At 34.4% G+C, this 22,212-nt stretch overlaps 3 protein-coding genes across 3 annotated transcripts; 1 reads left to right on the top strand and 2 right to left on the bottom strand.

Moving 5' to 3' along the window:
- The first annotated feature begins 2,497 nt into the window (after window positions 1-2,497).
- On the top strand, window positions 2,498-13,949 carry APC4 (anaphase-promoting complex subunit 4). Its single transcript, XM_028177018.2, has 6 exons — window positions 2,498-3,371; window positions 3,900-4,003; window positions 4,094-4,285; window positions 9,914-10,445; window positions 11,548-11,747; window positions 12,698-13,949. Exons 1-6 carry the CDS (start codon window positions 3,266-3,268, stop codon window positions 13,910-13,912), a joined length of 2,349 nt encoding a protein of 782 aa, XP_028032819.2. The 5' UTR covers window positions 2,498-3,265; the 3' UTR covers window positions 13,913-13,949.
- On the bottom strand, window positions 13,894-20,060 carry LOC114245031 (uncharacterized). Its single transcript, XM_028177034.2, has 3 exons — window positions 19,769-20,060; window positions 18,384-18,615; window positions 13,894-14,329 (listed from the first exon to the last, which is right to left on the bottom strand). Exons 1-3 carry the CDS (start codon window positions 19,940-19,942, stop codon window positions 14,130-14,132), a joined length of 606 nt encoding a protein of 201 aa, XP_028032835.2. The 5' UTR covers window positions 19,943-20,060; the 3' UTR covers window positions 13,894-14,129.
- Window positions 20,061-20,197: 137 nt separating this feature from the next.
- LOC149501682 (transmembrane protein 60-like) lies at window positions 20,198-20,605 on the bottom strand. Its single transcript, XM_089732559.1, has one exon. It carries the CDS (start codon window positions 20,603-20,605, stop codon window positions 20,198-20,200), a length of 408 nt encoding a protein of 135 aa, XP_089588685.1.
- Between the last annotated feature and the right edge of the window lie 1,607 nt (window positions 20,606-22,212).

Here is a 22,212-nt window from a genome sequence, read left to right as displayed (position 1 = left end):
CTTTTCAATAGTGGTTTTAAATAATGAAAACGTATTTTTTTGGTCTACACCTTTTTTTTTTTTTTTTTTCTTCTTTTGGCAATAGCGTTTACTTTTTGCCAATGACGTAAATTAAAAGATTGGGAAACCAAGTTAAAATAGGTAGGAAGAAGTTTGAAACGGATCATAAAAATTTCATAAATATACATAAATACACTTACAAATCAAATATTTAAGCTTTAATGTGGTTCTGAAGGATGAAAGATGACAATATTTTATAAAATATACATGGATACATAATTATACAGGATGTACAGGTAGGAAAAGGAACATTAAGAGATATTAGATCATTCAGGAATGAGGAGCGGTCGTATAGAGGACATGAAAAGAAAATGTGATCTAGATCGACTAGATCACATACACCTAATTCTTCTTCTGTTTGATTTTGGCTTGCGTGGTTTGCGCATTTGCCACAAAGCAAAATAAAAACTTGGGAAACTACATAATAAAAAAATAAAAACTTGAACGGATTCGCAGGGGAGATATTAGGAAAGTTACAGAATATATGAAGATACATATATAAATAAGATTAAATTAAATATGTACATCATTACATAATAAACATAGTGGCCATCTCTGAGCCGCATTCATTCAACATGGCAAGTCAACCCGGAAAATATTATGAAACATTTAATATTTACTAACAATCACGCCACGTTAACTGGTCCCGTGGTAAGTTCGTAAAGAACTTGTGTTACAGGTACCAAATAACGGAAATAAATGTAAGATTTTTTATTATACACATATTTAATATACATCCATAACCCTGGAAAAGACATTTATATTTATCATACAAATATCTTCCCTTGGCGGGATTCGAACCCGCGACCCCCTTGTGTAGTGACCATGTCACTTACCACTACACCAGACGGCCGTTGAATATAAATAAAAACAATAAACTGTTTAAATTAGGAGAATTCATAGATACGTCTAATTAGATTGCTACATATATTTTGTCTATATAATGTTTCTTCAGGCTTAAATGCAGTGTGACCATCTCTAAACTATAGATCCTGCCTTACTTTAGTTGAAAACCTGCCAAATCCTGCCAACGTCTATAGTAAAAAATGCTTAATTAATGCAAACTTTATTAACCGTTGTAATAAACCAAGAAAAGTAAAAATACAGGAGTTTCATATTTTCACATACGCTCTTTCATATTTTCGCTTCATCACCACCACCAATAATAATAAGTATCGCCCAAGAAATGTCACTAACAAGATATTATCACCTTAAAATTTAAATCTAATCTATCTATAAGTATGTCTCTATGAGTGATTAAATCTTCGATCAATAATAGTACTATTATTGATCGAAGGATTAAATTGAAATATAAACCGTAAACTCGTATTTATGAATACTCGTTTCAAGATTATCAACTTTCTAAGCAAAGTTTTATAGTTGTTAATTGAATGTGATACGAATATAGCACCAGAAGTATGGGGAAATCCCCTACATGCTCACGAAGTATCTTCGGGGTTGTCATTTTTTACATTTTATTTTCTTTTCTTTATCCAAATTCCCAATACTGCCAAAAACTGCCAGAAGCTAAAATAAGAGTCCAATCCTGCTAAAATGGCAGGATCCTGCCACATATGGTCACACTGCTTAAATGTGTAATAACGGTGCCTTATGCGGAATTTACATTACGAAATTAAGAAAAAAAAGACGTTGGTAGATTCGAGGATGGTCAACAAGAAGGCATTTAGGTGCAATGAAGTTAGTCTCTGAATTAGCAGATGAAGACCTTGAGAGTTATAAAAACTATTTTCGAATGAGTGAAGATAACTAATTTTGATTTTTTACTGTAGGTGTTTCGGGTCCCAGAGGCACCCTTGTCGCTGATATTTATTAATAAGATCTATATTTTTTTCTGTATCCCATCGTTGGTTTGCCATTTTCAACGCTTGAAGCGCGTCCGAACTAACAATACAGACGTCCGCACAGCGCAGGCCCTTTCGCGACATAAGTTTCACGTCGTGTCTACACTATGAAATTAGTTGCATGACATTAATTTCACCAAAAAATCGCGCAGGGCACGAAACTAATTTGCATGCACGAAATTAATGCATGCATTACGAAAGTATTAAATTACACGTGAAACTGTTGGCAAAACTAATGTCATGAAATTAATTTCATGCCACTAATTTCGTAATATAAATTCGCCTATAATGAAACAAAGCCGCTGAACGTAACTTCTCGGGATCCTTCAAAAAGTCCACTGAAAAAATCTTAGTAAATGACCAGCATTTTACTGTGATTATATTTCATCCCATATGTCATTTAATTTCATCCCAGTTGATTAATGTCTTAAGTAATCATGTTTGTTTCATTTCACTTCATATTATCAGTTTTCGGAAAAATATTAATATAAATTAAAATAAGACGTGACTTAAAGGTCTCAGTTACCAGGTCACAAAATGTACCTTTGAAAAAATCTCAAATTGTATTATTTGTTTAATCTGTGGATGTGCATTATCTATGACACACGCGGACTTTTTGGCGGGAACGCGAGGAGTGAAGTTGTGTGATTTGTTTTATTTTGTCTATTTAGTGTTTCTTCAGGTTTAAATGTGTAATAGCGGTGGTTTATTAACTGTTTAATATCTGTGAAAGTGCACAAATTTGGGAAAATGAAACAAAGCCGCTGGACGCAACTTCTCGGGGTCCTCCAAAAAGTCCACTGAAAAAATCTTAGTAAATGACCACCATTTTACTGAGATTATATTTCATCTCATTTAATTTTATCCCAGTTGATTAATGTCTCAAATTAATCATCTTCATTTCATTTCACTCCATAATATCATTTTTCATAAAAATATGAATATTATATACATTTAAATAAGACATGACTTAAAGGTCTCAGTTACCAGGTCAAATCCCTTAAAAAATATGACATACGCTAGTCCGGCAAAAAATAATTCAAATAATGTTAAAATAATCAACCAAACTACTTTTCTTACACTGGAAATTGAAAACAGCCTAATATTAACACATGTATTCAAATAATTAATATTCTCGGAATGTTCCCAAATATGTTGTATACACAGCAATCTCTTCAAAAAATTTGGCACGACGATTACTAGTAACATCAATCAGTTAATTATGACCAGTCTTTAAACTCTAATAAAACATAAGATATCAATCATAATACTGCCGATGCCGAACCCTCAATTGTCAACATTGTTGACTTCAGAGTAGTACATGTGATTTAACTACAAGTAAAATGCATTGTGGTATGAGGCAAGTTGGAGAGAGGCATGTGCCCTATCAAGTTGATCTTATGGTCTGGAGTAACCGTCTGGATTTGCTAGCATTAAGTAATAATAAAGGTATGACAGATCTCAATTCGTCATCTAACTTTAAAAATTTATTCTTTCAAAACTATGAGCACATCGATTGTATGATTCAGACTGAATGCATTATATCTTCAATTTTATCGCGTTAATGTAATTTTTCTTGTACATAAAGCCAGTTTTTTTATTTTTAAATCTACTTAGCCCTTGGTAGAGTCTTTAGACTACAATGAATTCAGTCCAGTCTAACAGATGTGCTTTTGTTTGCTGTTGATTCAATTTGCAGTCAGCTCTAGGGCAGGATAATGGTCTGTTCAGAGTTTACGGGACTGCCATGTTAGAAGTTTCTAGGATCTGCATCATCATTAGTTGTGTTAGTTTACGATGACAAGACTTAAACTTGAGTTTGCATTAGGGTCTGGTTTTTTTGCTGTTTTAGATAGATTAAGAATATAAGTCACACAACTAACTGTAAACTTTCCTAAAAGATGTAGCAGTGGTGATTAGTTAATGTAAGACAGGCTGTAAGCTTAAGCTGTTAACTTTTATTTATTTTTATTTCAGGTGAAGTCCAAATACATAGATTGCATTGGCAAAAAGTATGGAGCTTACCACCTCCAAAAGAAAATGGTTGTGTACAAGCGATGGCTTGGAGACCTGATGGAAAGGTATTAAATAAAGCACTAAAATACCAAGTAACAGTACCTACTGAACTGTATTTAATTCTAAATCTAAAATTTTGTGGTAAATGGTTTCAGGCTCTAGCTATTGGATACAATTTAGGAATTATTTATACAGTTAGTGTTGAAGACAAGGGTATAATTGATAAGTATGAATTGGAACTAGAAGTCACAGATGAACTTGATACTGCTAAGTATAGCGGCATTTCTTGTATTGTATGGGCAATACGAACTGACATTTTGCAAAGTGCCACTGAATATAATTTATATGTGAGTGATTCAAAGTTATAGCTTATAAATTTAGTAGATATATGTATAAATAAGGACTAGAAATCTAAGGAACCTAAATATGTTTAATATTTGCGGTTTCAAAGAGTAGAGCAATGTCCAATTTTTTTGCAGTCAGAAAAAAATTGTGTCATCATTAGATATATCACCACCAGCACATAGAGGACCAGCTCATTTGGTCAAGTGTATACATTCTTTCAGCGTTCGTCTATTAGGAGTTTTTATTCATATAGCTCTAGATAAGCAGACAAACTCTCTGAGATCCTATCTTGGGGGAAGGGTGGGTCAGCTATTATGCAACTGATCTTCAACGTCATGTCTCAAAGTGGGCAGTGATATTATGATATTTATGGGCTTAGGTAAATTCTAACACCCTGTGGCAGTTACTGGTAAATTCTAACAGCCTGTCTGCCTGAATATACTTCATAAGATTGGTTTTTGTGAAATAAAATATAAAAATACATAAAAAATTGCCATAGTAATTACTGCGAAACTCATAAGACGACTAGTAAATTATATTAGAAATTATAATTACAATAAAAAAGTTATTAAAATTCCAAAAAAGTCTCTCAAACAAATCTAAAGTATGTAGCCAATAAGAAACCATGTCCTTTTACTATGTACTTTATAATTTACGTACTTTTTTTTTTTAAATGCTAATTTCTTTTGTGTCTAGCAAGCATATAATTTAAGTTGTCTTTAATTTTTCTCTGTTCAATCTCTGCCACTAAACCAGCGAGTTGGTAAGGTAATCCACTGGGTAATTGATTAATTTGGTTTTTTTTTTTATTTTATTTAAGTTCCACTTTGGATCTTCTGCATATACACATACACGTCTTAATTGTGCACGTCTGAAATCTATTAACATATCAATGTATGAAACTGATGATTTACTTGATCTCAATGATAGTTTCTTTTCGTGTACCTCTTCATCTGATAGTTTTGTCAGTGTGAATAGTAGCTCTTCCACAGTTCTGACCCTACATGATCGGATCGCCCAATGTTTTTCTACTTATTCCAATAATCTTAATATAGCCCACATTAATGCTCAAAGTGTTCCTAGTCATTATACTGACCTTCTGTCCTCATTTAGCAACTCTCCGCTTGACGTCATACTTATTACTGAATCTTTTTTAAAACCCTCTCTTCCTTCTTAATTTTTTTCACTCCCTGGATTCGTACTGATCAGAAATTACCGAACCGAGAAGGGGGGCGGTGGCGTGGCTATCTACCTGCGTGCTGAAATTCCATTTAAGGTTATAAATGCGTCACCCTCTCCTTATTCCGAATCCGCTGAATTTATTTTTCTTGAGATCTCCATATTTCACTCTAAACTCCTACTTGGTGTTTTCTATAGCCCTAACCTCAATATTGATTATTTCAATTCTCTTGATTCTGTTTTGCTCGAACTCTGCTCAAATTACAATCATGTAATCATTATGGGAGACTTCAACACTTGCCTCATCAAAAACAACTACCGATCTCGTCAACTTCTATCTTTACTGTCTTCTTTTAACCTTCAGGTCTTACCATCTTCTGCTACTCATTTTTCTCCTAATTGTACTCCTTCTTTACTTGATCTCATGATAGTATCTTCTCCTGATAATGTTATCACTCATGGTCAACTCTCCGCTTCCTTTTCTTATCATGACTTGATTTATCTCTCCTATCGTGTTCGACCCCCTAAACGTAATTCACAATTTCTCCTACTTCGCAATTACAAGGGTATTGATCTGGGAGCGTTGCGACGGGATGTAAATAATACCGACTGGTCGTGTATTCTTGAACACCATAACATTAACGACATGGTCAATTCTTTTAATTATAAGGTAATCAGTTTGTTTGATCAGCATGCCCCCGTCCGTCGAGTTCGAATTAAACATAAACCTGCACCGTGGTTAACGCCGGATATTAAAACTCTGATGGCTCGCAGGGACAAAGCCAAAAGAAGATACAAACGTTGCCCCACTGAACACAGCCTGGCCATGTACAAAGCACTGCGCAACCGGTGCAACCGTTTGTGCAGAGATGCTAAAAGACTTTACTTTCACAAATCACTTGAAAATCGCAGCCCTGCTCATACTTGGAGATTCCTTAAATCTGTCGGCATTGGCAAAACTCCCGTCTCTTCTGTCAAGGATACTGACTTGTGCGCCCTCAATAAGCATTTTTCTCTCCCTCCTGTGTCACTCAGTGATTCGTCAAAGACGGCCACGTTGCTTAAGATTTCTAGTCTATCCGTACCCCAGATCCCTATTTTTGACTTAAGTCCAGTCTCGGTTGCTGATGTCCGTAATTCCTTTTTCTCCATCTCATCCACGGCTGTTGGAATTGATAACGTATGCTCTAAAATGATTGCCCTAATTCTTCCAACGGTAGCACCTATACTTACCCATATTTTCAATTTTTCCTTTACCTCTAGCAACTTTCCCGATTCTTGGAAACAAGCCTACGTTGTTCCTATCCCAAAAAGCCCTAATCCTATTTTGCCATCTCAGTTCCGGCCTATATCTATACTTCCTTTTCTTTCCAAAGTCCTTGAGCACATTGTCCACCGTCAGCTGTCGTCTTTTCTCCTCTCCCACAATCTTCTTAGCTCCTTCCAATCTGGTTTTCGCAAGGGCCACAGCACGGTTACAGCTCTTCTAAAAGTGACCGATGACATTCGCTGGGCCATGGAAAACAAACAACTAACTTTATTAGTGTTGTTAGATTTCAGCAGCGCTTTTAACTCTGTTGACTTCGATGTTCTGCTCGAAATACTCAAATCAAACAATATCTCCTCGTCTGCTATTAACTGGTTTGATAGTTACCTTCGGGGGCGCTCGCAATGTGTCCGTCTTGACGAGACTTTCTCGGATTGGCAGAACGTCAGTGCGGGCGTTCCCCAAGGTGGTGTTCTTTCTCCTCTTCTGTTTTCTGTGTTTATAAACTCTGTCACTAGGCTTATATCTTCTAAATTCCACCTCTACGCAGACGATCTCCAGCTATATCGCCACTTCTCGGAGCCTGAAGTTGAATCGGCTATTGCTGCGATGAACAATGATCTGAAGTCTATCAGTGAATGGGCAAAAGCCTACGGTCTGCACATTAATCCGGGAAAATCACAGGCTATCATTATAGGGGGTAAACAACTGCGCAGTAGACTCAGCGATCCTATACTCCCCCAATTTATTTGGATGGGACTCAAATAACTCTAACCGATTCAGTTAAAAACCTGGGTGTTATTGTAGATCGACATCTTTCGTGGAGTTCTCACGTTGCTGAGATTAGTAGGAAGGTGCACTTTGCCTTGCACTCGTTGAGATGTCTGCAGGGCTTCTTACCTCAGCATACAAAAATATCTCTCGTCCAAGCTCTCATTCTACCCATAATTGATTACGCCGATGCCTGCTACTTGGATGCCACTGAGGAGCTCTCAAACAAGCTTGAGAGGATGCAAAATCTATGTATCCGTTTTATATACAATCTCAGAAAATTCGATCATGTTTCTCATTTTCGCAAAGAACTTAAATGGCTCCCTATACGCCTTCGTAGGAATACTCGAATATTATGTCTCCTATTCAATATCCTACATAAGCCCACTTCTCCCTTATATTTACGTGAGCGATTCTCTTTCATTCGTTCTCCTGATGCTCCCTGCAGGTCCAACCAACGTTCTGTTTTGTTATTCCCTTCCCACAAAACCAATTTCTATTCTCACTCCTTTATTGTGCACGCGGTCAGACTGTGGAATTCGTTGCCGGCTGACATTCGAGTTTGCAAGTCTGTTTCTGTTTTTAAATACAAGGTCAAACAATTTTATCTCTCATCAACCGAATGATCATGGTTCTATACTCTTCGTATATACGAGTGTTACTGTGTTACTTATAATATTTGCTTTGTGTATGTGCTATAATTCTCATGTTGTATTTGTTATTTTAGTTATGTGTTATTTGTTCTACACACACTTATCACTTTTTATTATTATTCTCATTATCCTCTCGCAGGTCTGCTGGAAGAGATTTCTCAAAGAAATAAGCAGTGCCTTTGTACATAATTTTCCTATTACTCTGTACTGTGTCTTGTTTTCTGTGTGTACATAAATAAATAAATAAAATAAAAATAAAATAAGAAATTTAAAGAAAATAGGTATGAACTGATTTGAACCATGTACAGTATAAGTTTCGTTAGCTTCGAAAATAGATACAGTGAATATAAAATAGTATGTAATTTACATAGCAAATGATCGCACACTGCCCCCACACAGCTGATGATTTCACACAGATGATCATTATCATTTTATTTTTATTGCTTAGATGGGTGGACGAGCTCACAGCCCACCTGGTGTTGAGTGGTTACTGGAACCCATAGAAATCTACCCCACCCACCGTAATCGCCACCCACCGTCAGATATAAGTTCTAAGGTCTCAGTATAGTTACAACAGCTGCCCCACCCTCAAACTGAAACACATTACTGCGTCACGGCAGAAATAGGCGGGGTGGTGTTACCTACCCGTGCAGACTCACAAGAGGTCCTACCACCAGTAAACAGACTGTATATCCACCCTCTAGAGAGCTAATCAAGTCGTCGTGGCCTAAAGAATGTAATATATGGGATTATAGGGAAAACGTTCCTAGGTGACAACATAGAAGCATTTTTAGGCAAAGTTGTAATAAGGCTTATTTTACTTTTTTATAAGTCCATTTAACGACGCGTTTTTAAATGAAGAAATCTTTACCCGCGAATGTCGAAATTAGGGCGCATTTTTTAAATTCGCAAATTGCGAAAACGCGAATAAAGAGCTTTTATAGTAAATATACCTAGTTAATTTTGTTCTGAACCCTCGAGGACTGTCCCTTGTTTTTTTTATGACTCCCTAATCAAGTAACACACAAAACGTTATGAATATATTCTAATAAACTCGAAAACTATTGGATGTCATTTGGAAGTTGTAAACTAACTAAAAATGGTTGGATTTAAAGTAATTGTTTAAAAAAGCTTGGCTTACGCCACGTAGCTTGGGGTTGAAGTGAGAAGCAAGATTTATCTTTTTATCAAAATTGTTTAATTAATTAAAACCACTGCTCTGCTGCTGCAAAAGTACTGCTCTCGCGTGATACTCGCAATCGATACCGGTAGTTTTCCAATTACAGCACAAGAGCGCATTATGCGGCATAATGCTCAACGTTGAATGTTCCAACTACAGCAACGCTTCGCACAATCGAGCACTCTCTAAAGTACTGCTCTCGCGTGCTACTCGCAATCGATACCGACTCAGTGACAGAAAATTGACAAGTGTTTTTCTTTAAGTTGGCATTGATCGAAATTTTGTTTAAGGCTTTCGTTTCGTCGTAGTTTCTTAGAAATAATCAATGTTAATTAAAACTGTGCTAACTTAGCGCACTCTGCTGATGCATTTGAAAACTAATTCACGTTCCAATTATGCTTCAGCATAATTCGGCATTGTGCGCCACTGAGTCGCATTATGCTCTGTAATTGGAAAACTACCACTTATTCGAATTATTTTGCGTTTCACAACAATAGGTACTTTAAGTTTCCGCGAAAGTAGGTTTTCAAGTCGTGTTTAAAATTAATTTATTTAAGTATGTCATTGATCATTATTTCAGGATGATGCCTCAATATTTTTACAAAAAGTTCCAATGTCGAGTGGATACAAAAACAGTCATGAAGACAACAAAGATTGCAAGTACATACAGAGTCCCACACAACTGAACATGTTAATTGTCGGATACGGAACAGGCAACATTTACCTGAACATGTATGGCAGGTATCCGTATGGAACTATTCAACTGGCAGAAGTGGCCAAAGATGATTTTGGAGAGTACAAAGTGTTAGACGTAAATATGTCAGATGACTTCAGTGTCATGCAAGTTCTTTATGTGGATAGATTGACAAACAATGTTTTTTTGGCTATTGTTAACACTGGCGTATTATCTGCATACGCCGATGAAATAAACACGGTAGCACACAAACATGGACAAATTGTTCAGCTGATGACTCAACTTGATCAAACGATGATTTCAATTACTGAAGCATGGGAACATATATTGCTTGAAATGGATACTAAAATGGCATATTACGCTTCATCTGTGCACGAGGGAGGGGTTTCAGCTGATCTATTAGAACTGCTCATGTTAGGTCTGTACTACTTCTTGCTTTTCTAAATATATTTTTTTAATAATAAATGACTAAATATTTACTAACGATCACGCCACGTTAACTGGTCCCGTGTTAAGTTCGTAAAGAGCTGGTGTTACAGGTATCAGATAACGGAAATAAATGTAAGATTTTTATTATACACATTATTATACATATTTTATTATTGGTAGGCAGCGGCTTGGCTCTGCCCCTGGCATTGCTAAAGTCCATGGGCGACGGTAACCACTCACCATCAGGTGGGCCGTATGCTCGTCTGCCTACAAGGGCAATAAAAAAAATATATATATTATATAATATACATCCATAATCCTAGAAAAGACATTTTATATTTATCATACAAATATTTTCCCTTGGCGGGATTCGTACCCGCGACCCCTTTGTGTAGCGACCATGTCACTTACCACTACATCAGACGGCCGTTAAATTGTGTCCATACGATAATATGTAGTCTTCTATATTGATAATCATTGAAGACAAATGGCAGATGGTAAGAAGTTACTGTCATTCATGAACATCAGCAATGTTAGGGCGCATTCACGCTCTGACGCTAAATACAATAAACTACGTATCGTTTTTTGTTTGTTTAACCTTTTGAGCGCGAACTGTCGATAGATTGACTCATCATCATTCTGCTGCCCCCTTCTCTCAGTCACCATCGGTCAGCGCAGTTTGTTTAAAGGTATTATGTACCGATATGTACGGAAGTGTCTTAGCGCGCGCATATTTAACGTTTTCAATAAGTTAATATATTGGTAAATAATAATTAATTTTGCTGTAAATTTAGCATTGATTTTTGTATATTTTTTTAAGTAAAAGTTTTGTTGAGGCAATTTTTTTCTAAAATCTTTTACAATTTTTTGCATAATATGTGAAAATAAGCTCAGCACCCAAAGGGTTAACGTAAGCTCGCAGGCCTCTTGGTATTACTGTACATAGACTGTTGTCTGGGTCCTGAGCCCTGATCTAGACTAATAAAAAATATCTAACCTATCACTTAATAATTGATCACACAACAGAATAGGTTACTTACTTAGGTTTTAAGCATTTCAAAATAATAAAACGCGACCTTTTGTTGTGATAGGTACTCCATCAGTGGATTTACAAGTTTACCTTTTGGAAAAATTGACTACTAATGACTTGAAAAAATTTGGAAATTCTGTTGAATTAAGTTACTCGACCATACAGAAGCTGGTACTGAAACAACTCAATATTGTTGGCCAAAGTTTAGTTTATCATTTAGCCGAACTCAGAGGACTCACAAGGATAGAAGACAGATACAAGGTAATCATTAAAAAAAAATTAAAGCCAAATGATATTCCGTAAATAAATTGCTACTTATTGGTAATAAAAAAATAGACTTGGACTTCTTTACTCAATATGGGTCGCAGCGTCCACATTGGCATCTATGGCAGTAATCAATAAATACTAGGTAAGGTATCTAACCCGTTTGAAATACTATATTCAATCCAAGATTTAGTATAAATACAACAACAATACTATCGCATATGTATACACCTGTACAGAATTCTCAGGGGTTTGATTCTTTTTTGAGTCACGAGGAAACCGCTAGACTTCCGCTTAAAATTAGAGGCCCGTGGCAGAGTTAAACCGTCTAATAGCGCTCGTTGGTTGAGACACAATGGAAATATATGGAACGCTTAGGGTGCTAAAATTCGGACTTCCTTCCTATTCGAGTACCCCTGCTGGTTGAACGATGACGATTTGGTCCGCTAGCACTCATGGCGCGCTGCTTGCTTCTGTCAACACATTCGGCAAATCGGCAAAGAAGAGGACGGCTTTTTTTGTGTGGGTCATTGCGCGAATGTGTGAGTGACCTCATAGACACAGCCCACTGAGTTTCTCGCCGGATTTTCTCAGTGAGTCGCATTTCCGATCAGGTTGCTGATTCTGCGAAGCACTGCTCTTTGCTAGGGCCAGTGTTAGCATCAGTCCCGATTTGAGCCCCGTGAGCTCACCTACATGTCAAGCTGAAATAGCCTCTCAAGGCTATCAGCATGGGTAGGAGAAAAAAAGTGAGTGTATGAAGCCGCAGTGATGGCAGTCCACCGTGGACTTAGCCACAACCCGGTGTTATTTCTGAAGCAATGACAAAGCAGGGCGTTGGTTCTAACACTTATCTGCTTTATCTATTGAATATCATATCACATTGTATAATATAATCACGATAGATTAGATGCAAATATTTTAAAATAATATAAACCATTTTGCAGATTCTAGGTTTAGAAGAAAGCAGTGTTACAGAAGCGATAAAAGCATGTTGTGCATTTTTAAACAAATGTCTGGAATTACAACAGGTTATTGATGTATCGATGCGGAACTATAAAGCTTTCTTCAGGTGGCTTTTTGTAGTAATCGTTAGACAACTGGATGAACAAACACCAAGTGAAATTGTGAAAATAAATCAACAGGAATTGAGCCACATAGCTGAGTTTCTCTACAATTTTGACAATGTAAAAGTAGACAGTTCAGACAAACCACCTGATAAATTGATCAAATTTAATTTAGAAAGATTAGGGCAATATTTACAAAATCAAGAACTGACAATATTGCCAGAAGATGAAGACAACACATGGCATAAATTTCTTCAAGACAATGCTTGCTTCCTTAAAGACAATGATACATTTTTCTCCATGAAAGACTTCAAAAAATATTCATTAGTTCAACAGCAAGCACATCTTATAGAGACAATCACTAAAGTTTTTGATGTCGTTCATAAAGATACAGGAAAATATTTTTCTGTATTATGTAATATTAGATGCCATGAAGATCAACTGAACAAAAACCTGCACAATAGTTTGAGAGTTTCACAAGTCTTTGATGACACAAATAAACGATTGATGTCTGCCTTTTTGGATATATCAAATGGAAAAGAAGGAATTTATTTTTTGGCTGTCAATATAAAGGAGAGATCTTGTAATATTGCAGTTATGAAATGCTACTTTTCTTCTTATTTAGTTCAAAATGGCACTGATGATCAACAAAATGAACCTACAAATTTATTAGATTTACAATTCTATTCCCCAGAATATTTGTCAGTTATTACAACACATCCTGAAAATGAGGAAAATACAATATTTATTCAGGTACCAGTAAAACATCTCCTGGAAAATTCTACTGAACTCAATATTAACACAAAATCTTGTATTTTTACTGACAGAAGTGTAAAGAAGGATATTGCGCCTTTATTAGAACAGAATGTTTATAAAGTGCTTGAGAAAATGGACGGTTCAAGATTAGCAGTTTCTGGAGGTCGTAAAGTAGCTGTTATCCTTTCAAAAAGTTCTCGAAAAGTTAGAGTATTTGAAATGGAAGTTGATGGTGATGATGATGAAGACGATACTCTCGATACAACACCACAATCTATTGGAAAATTTCAAAACACACCTGATAAAAGTAATACAACCAATGAAGACAATATTTTTTAATAATTATTTAAGAAATTAAATATTCTACTCATCCTTATTATCTAGTATCATTTCTTTATCTACACTAGTACTTATTGAAAATTAATAATATGTAATTGGCAATAGATTATACACATTTGTTTAAAAGCATATTATTTTGGAACTATGTATTTGGAAAAATAAATTATTACAGTATTAAAATCTAAGTCACACATCTTGACTTATGTACTGTTTTTAACTAAATCAAACTACGATGTGGTGATTTAATTTGAATATTTTCAAATACTGAATTGAAATCTGTATCTAATCCTTGGTTATCTATTCCATAGAGAAGTTCAGATGATTGATTTCTGCTTGGTCCCGCAACAGGTTCATGGATGCTAGTGGTAGTTTGATTATATATTTCATCACCATCTATTTCCTCATCTGGTTCATCAACTACAAACAAAATTTAAATCCATAATTTGGTCAGTCATCATACTTATGTGGTAAAATATAAAAAATGATAAGGGCTTTCAAAGTCAGTATAGTAACATTAAAAATACAGTAAAACCTCATAAAGGGAAATACAATTTTTTGCTACACTTTAGATTAGTACTTAGTTCAGAAAAGCAAAGAATACATATTTTTCTTAAATATTTAATTTTTAATTAAAAATATATAATTTATTTTAAATTGATTCAATTACTTTCATGATTTTAGTGATGAATTAGTCTAGTTTTGCTTGTATATAACAAGTAGCTTTTGCCCGCAACTTCGTCCGCGTTGAATAGTTACTTTGGCATAACGCTAAATTTTACCCACCTCTTCATTTATGTAGAAAGTGAAAATGTTTTTGAATAATAAAATGTTAAGGAGCTATTTTCTTAAATAGTAATTAGGTTAAAAACCGTGATTTTGGTACCTTTACCAAAATCACGCTTTTTAGCCAACTCCAAAAGAAGAAAGTTATCAACTCGACCATAATTTTTTATCTATGTTCACCGATTTCTCAAGAATGCTAGAACCGATTTTGATAATTCTTTTTTATTTTTATCGAAAGGGTAGACTTCCCGAATGGTCCTGTTTACATCAAGATCTGATGATGGGATCTTAGAGAAATCCAGAAAAATCTATAATTGCAAAGCCTATCTTGAAGTGATTTGGGTGTTTTAATGTTGTAATGAATAACGTATACAATACGACCGATGTATCTTGGCGAGTCCGAACTTCGCGCAGAAGGCTGCGCACAAACGTTTTTGGAACCAAATGGTGGCATGACCGAAGTGCGCGGGGCGGAGGTCTAGGCTAGGATTGACTCTGTGTAAACCCAATCGTCCCTTTATTCAATCAAATATCGCAATCGATTTTTATCGATTTAGAATCTATTGATTTTTGTTTTTATGAGATACTGAACGAAATAGATTTACAAACTTATTGAATGTTGTCGTTAGTAGACGAGACTTCATCTTTAATAAAAAAAAAACTAATAACACTTTATTTTCTTGGTTGAACGACATGATTTAGTTGAATATCAGTTATTTATAAACAACTACTACAATAGGGACTGTTTGTTAATATTTAAAACCTTCTATAAAATGGAATATAAATACATTTTTTTATTTAAATTTTAATCAATTTTAAAAAAATTACGATTAAACAACATCCTCAAACCCGCATATTGGACATCCCTTTTCTTGACATCGTATAAATTCGGTAATGCTCGGTACGCGGTGATGTGTCTCACTCACACGCTAGCATTAGTGTCGTGTTCGTGTCGCTATCTCTGTCCTGAGTACGGGCGGCTACAAAAGTTTTCATTGATTTGTTATTATATACTGTTTTTGTTTAGTGCTCAGTTTTTTGTTTAGTTTTAAGATTGTTTGTGTTTAAATTTGTTTTAGTATTAACTGTCCCTTGGCATTTATACTATTCGTTAACAAAGATGCCACCAAAGCATAATAGTGTTTTAAATCGTCGGTCGACAAACATAATTTTTGTTTAAATAAATTTTTGTTTTGTTTGTTTTTTTTTAAAAAAGAAAAAGAAGAAAGCGTTATAGATGTTGACAGTTTTATTTAGAGTTGCTAACGCAACTGGTGTATCGCAACGAACAGTACAACGGATCGCAACTGAAGGCAGTGTTCGGGCTTACTTTCGAATTAATTGAATTACGTTATTTTTACAGCTTTCTGTCTTAATTTATTATTCTTTTATTATCTCTCTTTAATTTATTACGTTATTTTTATAGCTTTCTGTCTCATAGTGTTTTGATATTCATTTTATTTGTACTTGGTCCCTGTATATGGAAATTTTAATTCGTATTTTGATTTAGAAAAATGAAGAGTGTACATGCGCGAAAGTTCACCTGTGCCTGTGGCTATACTCAGACTCGCCAAGTTACGTCGGTCGTATTGTACTTAGCCTGACCATAAATACTGTTACAATTAAAAATAAAAAAATTCTATTGCAAATACCATTTATTACTTTTACAGTGTGTTAGTTTAATACATAAATATAAAACAATTTAAAGTATAAAAAGCTTATTCGAAGTGGTCTCCATTGGCTGCTATACAGCCCTTTAAACGTTGAGGCCAATTATCAATAGAAGTACGCACTCTTTCCATGGGAAAATTTTTCACTGCCAATCGTACGGATTGTTTTAGGGACGTAAAAGTATGGCTGAGTCACTCCTTCATAGCTAATACCCCACCAAACCATCACTGAAGTCGGATAGTGCCCACGTTGCACTCTGTCGACTAATTGGGAAGCTTCCTTAGAGCTTTGAGCATAAATACGGTCATTTTGTTTGTTAAAATGTTGCTCAATTGTAAAAAAAATCTCATCCGTAAACAAAAATTTTCTATGACCTCCCTTTGCGTACCGCTTCAGTAGTTGTTTCGATTTTACCACCCTATTCTCTTTTAAATTATCAGTTAAGAAATGAGCAGTAGGTCTCTTAAAGGCTGCAAGTCCTAAGTCATCTTTTAAAATACTCGACATGGTTCTAAAGTCGGATTTTTTATTAGACGAAGTAAACTGACGTTTACTGTGTTGTCAGTTTTTGATGAAATAAAAATAGTGTTGTGACAAAGTGAACGATTGAAAAAACTCCTGAATTAATGAAATTGCCTCGATTGTCTAGTGAATAGTTAGTGTGCCGAACTGCCGATATCGGGCACGGGGTTCGAATTTTAGCCGTGCTTTGTACATACCAACGAGTTTTCGACGAAACATTATGTTCCTATGGTATCTACCTGTACTGAATACCGAGTGTTTTAAACATTAAGAAAAACATTGCGAGGAAGCTTGTAAGACTGTCCTATTTCCAATGTATCATATAGTTGAAACTATAGATGTATAAAATATAACAATTATAGGTACATAGGTAATGAAAATAAAAAAAACTGATTGTAGTTACATACTACTAGTAACATATTATTATATTGGATCACTTTAATACAATTTTATTGTAAAATATAAATAATATTCTTTTATAGTTTGAAATTAATGAGTAACTCTTCACACTCATTGTTCATTTATGTGATTGAACGAGAACTGAACGCATCACTATTACTTTAAATATAGCAACATTATTTCACAAAGTGACATTAGCTACTGTCAGCTGGCTTCGTCTAATTAAAAATCCGACTATAGGTGCTATCTTCATCTCCCGAGATAAAAAAAAATTTTTGCTTTCGGACAGGATTTCTTCGAATTCTTTCCCTTACTGCTTTGACCACCTTTTTCGTACGAACACTACGTGGACGGCCAGATCTTTTTCTGTCACAAACAGAGGAGGTCTCATTGCACTTATTAATAGCCCGGAACACAAACATTTTACTAATACCAAGTGTATGGAGAGTTTTAAAAATTGTATTTGGCTCCATTCCTACTTTGTGTAATGCAATCACAGCGATTCGGTTCTCTTTATCGCCCCACTCCATTTTAATATCTCAAAATATTGTACAAAATGTATTGGCGCCAAAATGAGAAAACTCAATGAGCAATCATATAAAAATGACATTCTAAATTCAAATGTAATATTTTGTTTATTTTTAATTGTAACAGTATTTATGGCCAGACTAAGTATATTTGAATATCATCTTTATAAAAAACACCTTCACAAGTAATGCTTTATTTTAGAACAAATTTGTTTAACATAAAAAACATTTTAGTGAGCCAACCTTAATATATAGACATAGGCTATCACGGACTTTTTTTTAAATTTTTTAAAGGGGAACAATTCTCTCATACATTACTTTAGCGAAACTTTAACCATCTCCACAGCGCACGCAGTGGAATCTTACAAAACGGAAAAAACCCCAATTTTGCAACATTCTTTATTGGTGCTCCATTTGTATTGATGTTAGCGTGATGTTATATAGCCTATAGCTTTCCTCAATAAATGGGCTAAAAAATGTTTCAAATCGGATCAGTAGTTCCTGAGATTAGCGCGTTCAAACAAATAAACTCGTCAGCTTTATAATATTAGTATAGATTAACATTTTACCTGCAACTACTGCTCTACCCTCATATTTCTTCCAATCTTTCCTCAGTTGATAGTAAAGTATGGCAGATCCCATAATAACTACTATTGAAATTATAATAGCTGCTAGTTTTACAGCATCAATAGGGGTAAATGCACTAGAGACTAGTATTTCCACTTCACTGACTGCATATTGTAAACCATCAAGACTCTTTGATATGCACATATAGGTTCCAGAATCTGCTTGAGTAACTTTCTGAAATGTTAAGACATATTTTTTAAATTGTAATTTATAAAAGGGTCAGCAAGTTACCAAGACTCAATTAAGTTCAGTAAAAAAATATTAAAAAATAAATTATAAAATAAATTGATGTCACAAGTTATCATCAGTAAAACCATTGATATTGAAGAGAATGATAATAAATAAAGTTCATTTAACTATGTTTCTAATTGTTCTTGTATATTGTATATTGAAATATATATAATGAATAACCAGTGTAAATTTTCGTGTTTTAAGCTGGGAAGTGGCACTTAAATTAATCCTTCATTTCCAGTGTCACACACCACTGCACTGGTGGGAGTAATGGAGAATTTTAGAGCTGGCCAAAGGGTGGTGGCACACACCAACTTATACATGTTAATACGAAAACATCTCTTATCCAGTAGCATATTCAAAATTTGAATTTTTTTTGGCTTGAGACAATAACTAACAAATAGCTGTGGAGGATCACCAACCAGGCACCAATGGAGATGGAGATCCTTACGCAGAAGTGGCATTGGAATGGTCACATATTAGAAAAGCCACCCATCTACCCAAGAGAGCACTGACCTGGAAAGTGTCTGGTAAAAGGAAGAGAGGCCGTCCCAGAGTAGCATATTCAGTAACCACATTTTGACCCACTGCTAAAAACGTCTGCAATCCCTACTATGTGTTAAGCCCAGCCACTGGGCCCATAGAGGTTTGAAATATTATGCAATAAGACTACAACCTATCAATTATTGCCATAAAATAAATAAAATATAAATAATCTTAAAACCTAGTCTTGACAACACATTCATTGGTTTCAATGCAGACTGGCCATAAGCAAAGAGCTTCCTATCCTAAGAAACTACTACAACAAAAAGTTTGAGGGTAACTAGTTCTAAAGTAAATCATTACACAGCGGTACATTATCGGTAGGCATCGGCTTGGCTCTGCCCTTGGCATTGCTGAAGTCCATGGGCGACGGTAACCACTCACCATCAGGTGGGCCGTATGCCCGTCTGTCTACAAAGGCAATAAAAAAAAAACACAGACCTTATATACAATAAACACTTATTATTATACTTAATTAGCATTGCAGACAGTTCTATTTTGAGAATTTTATCTTTTACTAATTCACTAATTTTTCTTATTTTATAATACTTACATTAATATTAAGTTTCCCTGATAAAACTTCATATTTATACTTTTTATCATTGTAATCAATTCCTGAACTTATGATTGTAGTTTTGTTAAAGAGCCAGAATAAGAAAATATGATTGAAGTCATTACTAGCACAGTTCAATGCAGCATTATTACCTTCAGCTATTGTCATCTTCATTGTTTCTAGTTTTATTTATTTTCTAGACGAATGAGTCTTCTTCCAACATACGTAATAGAGTTTTTCAACACTTGAGTAAGATTATTATATCACCAAAACTTCAGATGCTGCCACAAAACATTTGAGAAGAGCAAACATCGGTATTACTGAATGCGTGCCAAGTTTATAATTATCTTTACACAGTCATGAAGTCACATGTCCTTCCCCTCAATGCACAGTATTTATTGCTTCCTATTAAGTATGCTTCGAATCATTTTAATACCTACTACTTCCACTGGAGTGTTTGATCAAATGCATGAACACTTCAATACAGAGAACTGGCAGTAGCATCCATATAGGGGTCATTACCAAATAAATAGGTAAATAAACTCTATTATATTCCAATTTTATACAAATTATTATTTGTGCAGCCATTTTCAGTCCAATTGCGGCTATGTACCACACATTTTTATTAATGGTTCCTCTAAATCTTTCAATGCCATTTCTGCAGTGTGATACCATATGAAAAAGTACGTAGATCAATAAAATACTATCGTACACCCACATTGGAATAAAAACGATGAACCAATTCCAATGTGTTCTAGACTCTAATCTCAGACATAGCAAAATAAGAAAAATCAAAAATATAAACCAAGTGAAAAGGGCCCTATGTAGAATAGCCATTGTTGAATAATTAGATTTTCCAAACCCAATCAATAACACAAGATTTCTAACTCGTCTACCTATTTGTACTCTATTAATAAATCTTGAAATTTGTCACAGATTTGTAAAGTTGTTACCATAGATTATACACTTAATATTAGATTATACACTTAATATATTAGAGATAGATGCGCAACTCTCATTTTTATTTTTGCTTTAGTTAAAGCCCGGTCCAGCAGGCGTCGCTACGGTCGATTATTAGTCTCCCTACCCCCCACCAGGTGGCTTTTTTAGTAATTTTAATATTTTTAATAACTCTCTTTATGAAAAAATCTTATCGTTTAGAATCGCTGGAATTCCCGGTAGTACTTATGAGATATTAAGGAATGTTTGATTGTGTTCAGCATTCTAATCGATAAGATCTTTTCATACAGAGAGAAAACAGTTTTTTAAAATAAAAAGCTGTAATTCTCTGTAAGCTATTTAATTTCCCTATATTATAAACAATTTTCGGTTAAAAGATTGTATGAACGTACAATTGTATAAAACTTCGAATAACAATAACTCCTCTAGATTAATCCTACTAGCGTACTTATTAACATTAAATCGAAAGTTATCTAAAAGTTAATTAAGTCTAGATAATCAAATCATTCAATGTCAATTAAGTCATTTGTGCGAAATATAAACATGTCAGCTTTCCATTATAAACATAGTAGACAATTTGAATTAAATTTAATAAATTTGTTTCTTAATGATAGCAGTTCTTGCTTAAAGTTGATCGTGACAGATCATGACCTTGTATGAAAATATTACATCTATAAATACTACCTATGCTTCGTCATACAATAATTGTCATTTAAACTAGCATTGTAGAGATAATACACACACTAAAGTGAATACTAAATTATTCTTAGCATTCTTATAAACATTTAGAAATTTAAGAAACGATTAACCCACAATCATGTTCATAACATGTGACATTTTGTTCTGCACAAACGTTTTGTTACATGATTTGAAAAAAAAAAAAAAACAAAAAAATTTTAAAAAATGTAATGATGATTTAAAGTACTCTTAAATATTGATAGTTTGTACTTAATGACACTTATAGTAATCTTAGACATGATTACAATAGTTATACTTTTATTCTTTAACTAAATTATTTCTATTCTGACGTTTCTGATGCTTTAGCTTTGGTAATACTAGATGAAACAAACAGCAGATTGAAAGAAAATCATCTTAAAGTTAATTACATTCATTACAAACCATTAGTTTGCATTTTGTTACAAAAGAAACTGATGTTCGTTACATGCAAATGAATTATAAACATACACATGCAAACATAAAATGTAAATTTATCTTTTAATCCAAATTAAATGTACATTAATATTACATCTAAATAATAGAAAGGGTCTCGAAAATTTTTATTGCACTCGACAGCAGACGAGCACACAACCCGGCTCATGATAAGTGGTCACCAGTGCTTATAAACTTCAGCAGTGTCATAGGGGTTGCTGTCTATCACTTAAGTTTTAATAAATTATTAATATACTCAGTCACAAGCATATTGATTTCACATAATGAAAATGTAAGAAACATAATCATGTTTGGGCATTTTCATTTATATCTGC

Source organism: Bombyx mandarina, chromosome 13, assembly GCF_030267445.1.
Source record: "Bombyx mandarina strain Sakado chromosome 13, ASM3026744v2".
In the NCBI taxonomy this organism is placed as follows: domain Eukaryota; kingdom Metazoa; phylum Arthropoda; class Insecta; order Lepidoptera; family Bombycidae; genus Bombyx; species Bombyx mandarina.
The sequence above is the reverse complement of the archived record's forward strand: the minus strand, read 5'-3'. Positions and strand labels throughout refer to the sequence as shown.